Source organism: Acyrthosiphon pisum, chromosome X (genome assembly GCF_005508785.2).
Source record: "Acyrthosiphon pisum isolate AL4f chromosome X, pea_aphid_22Mar2018_4r6ur, whole genome shotgun sequence".
In the NCBI taxonomy this organism is placed as follows: domain Eukaryota; kingdom Metazoa; phylum Arthropoda; class Insecta; order Hemiptera; family Aphididae; genus Acyrthosiphon; species Acyrthosiphon pisum.
Window position 1 is genome coordinate 27,493,989 of NC_042493.1, and position 2,758 is coordinate 27,496,746.

The window sequence follows — 2,758 nt, forward strand, 5'->3', positions numbered from 1 at the left end:
TAACTCATAAACTACTCGCCCCAAATTCAATTTCCATGTATACAAATAATTAAGAAAAATATTCTGCTTTGGAATATAAAATTAAAACCCTATGTTGTCATTCAAAAAAGTAAAAAACTTAAAAAATTATAAGGATAAAAAATATTTCAAAATATAATTTTTTAGAAAAACGTTGTTTTATAAGCGAATTGAAAGTATGTTAAAAAATATTTTCAAAAAAATTTACACTTTTTGAAATAATGAGTGTTGTTTGATAAAAGAACCAGTCAGTGGAGGATAGGCCCACTGGAAATTCGGGATTTTCCGGATAGACCCTATCCTGTGTTGATGTATGTGGGCCCTAAGGGCTAAGACCATTTATCAAGTGCTGAACCTTGCGTGATGCTGATGAAGATAGAAAATAATTTTAATAATGATGCAAATTGACTAATTTAATATTTTAGTAATCGATAACTTTTAAACCAGAATCGTTCCAAAATCTGTACTAAGATTCCTATATTACTTATTATAATATAGTTTTGTATTGTATTGTTATATCAAAATAAAATGTCGCTCATGTCTAATTTTTTGGGGGCCTTTATTCAGCGTACTTCCCGGTAAAAATATATTAGTCTATCCGCCACTGCTACCAGTTTTGGTAAATGACGTCAATGACCGGTGAAAGATGTACATTTGAGTTTAAAATATGTTTTATTACAACATTTACCCACATAATTGAATAATTTTGGTTAATGCATTAACGTCATGACGTCACTGACCGGGGAATGACGACATTTACCAATTTTCGTCTTTCACCGTAATATGTATATGTGTAATATATATTGCATCTCAAATTCCATACCGCTTGTCGTAATTAACTTCCCTGGTATTTTAATTCAAGTAGATAAGGTACGTAGGGTATGGAAATATTTTGTGTTGCAATTATATAATATTATCTCACATTATATAATAATATAATATAGATTAGATATTATAAAACTCTATATTATATTGCACGGCGTTTCAGATAAGAGGAATTCATTTTAATATAATATATCTGCAATAAAATAAGTACGTACCTACTGTTTAATGTTTAATCATATATTCATAATATGTGAACAATTTCGATTTCAGCCAGAATGATGTACGCTACAACAAGCTGTTTCATTGTTTACAATGTAAACAGCTATACATTCGGAAGTGACTAAATTATTTAAAATCTTAAAAATAATTTTAAAAACACTAACTTAATATGGATTCTCAAAACGACGGTGATGTAAAAACTGCTGAAGCTAAAAATAACGAGGACTCTAGTGCAGGTGAGATAAACACATTAACCAATAATACAGAAAATATAAATTGTTTTTACTCATTTTTGAAACAGTAAAAGCCAAAGAAAACGAAACTGGAACTTCCAGTGCCAAATCTGGTGTACCAGCTAGTTCGTCCAAAACTGCAGTAAACGACTTAGATACTGTAGATTCTTCCAAAAAAATCGATGAAGAAGAGTCACCAGCATGTCCGCGGTTGAAAAATAACAATCAACTATATTGTTATGATCGAGAAACAGCGAAAACGTTGATGTATTTAATAGGTAAATAATTAACATTCCGACATTCGTATAAAGATTATTTTAGATTCTGAGCTGAGCGATAAATGTATTAATTTTACAATGATGTGGGTTTTTTTTATTTTTTTATTAATTTTTTTTTTTTGTGTCTGTCATTACCGTTTGGGGCAGTAGAACTGCTTCAATTTTCTTCAACAGTATATCTTATTCGATGGGAAAGTGAATCTAGTTAGTGCATTGGGAAGATCAAAATTTAAAATTCCCAGTAGTTTTTAAAACTGCCGGGAAATACAAACACAAAAATTAAGGAAAACGGAAATTTTTACGCTAAATTGGTTTTCGACAAAATCTATTTTAGATATGTTAGGTTATCTATTTTGATTAACTCTAAAACAAATGACCGTAGACACATGAAATTTTCACTAAGGTAAATAATTAACATTCCGACATTCGTATAAAGATTATTTTAGATTCTGAGCTGAGCGATAAATGTATTAATTTTACAATGATGTGGGTTTTTTTTATATTTTTATATTTTTTTTTTATATTAGCATTTTTTATACACCATAGAACGGTCAAAATATTAATTAAATGAATAAATTTAATGTCTTGAGCAGTTTACGGACATTTCCAATTTAATTTTTTTTTTTGTTTTTTTTCTATAAATGTCAATAAAATTTTATTCGTTGGGTCAAAAAGCTTGAAAATTTAATACAGAGATCCTAATATATTATAATAATGACAGTTAAAAAATTTTAAAAATACATTTTTTTTTTATAAGCATTTAAAGTTCAAATATAACAACATTTATAAAATTTAAAAGTTAAAAATTATTTTGTAGTTAAAAATTTATAAAATGTTTAACTTTTATAACTAAGGATTAAAAATGTAAAACAAGGTTCCACGGAGATAAGTTATATATAAACTAGCTGAACCCGTGCACTTATCGTTGCCCATTAAGTGTACCAACTATATGTGACTCAAACTTTGTTCAATTCATTATTTAATATTCGGTGTATGGTTTCAAAATGAATCTTAACTTTTCCGTTGCCCGGAATAAAAATTCTGGTTCGCAGTAGTACATTATCAGGTAGGCAATCTACCTGCGGTAGATCGCGGACCCTGTGCTGTATGTACGTTAGTGTATGATTTAACTCTAAAGTATCAAAGTTATACCAAGTTTGTCGTATTCTACCTATGGTGGATTGA

General features: G+C 28.6%; 1 protein-coding gene across 1 annotated transcript in view; it reads left to right on the forward strand.

Annotated features, from left to right (window-relative positions):
- The first annotated feature begins 1,139 nt into the window (after positions 1–1,139).
- LOC100572258 overlaps positions 1,140–2,758 on the forward strand; it is a 5,014-nt gene continuing 3,395 nt past the window's right edge. The window contains exons 1-2 of the mRNA XM_003240124.4: positions 1,140–1,298; positions 1,364–1,573. Of these exons, the coding sequence (XP_003240172.1) occupies positions 1,232–1,298; positions 1,364–1,573 (277 nt within the window). The 5' untranslated portion in view covers positions 1,140–1,231. The remainder of the gene's footprint in view (positions 1,299–1,363; positions 1,574–2,758) is intronic.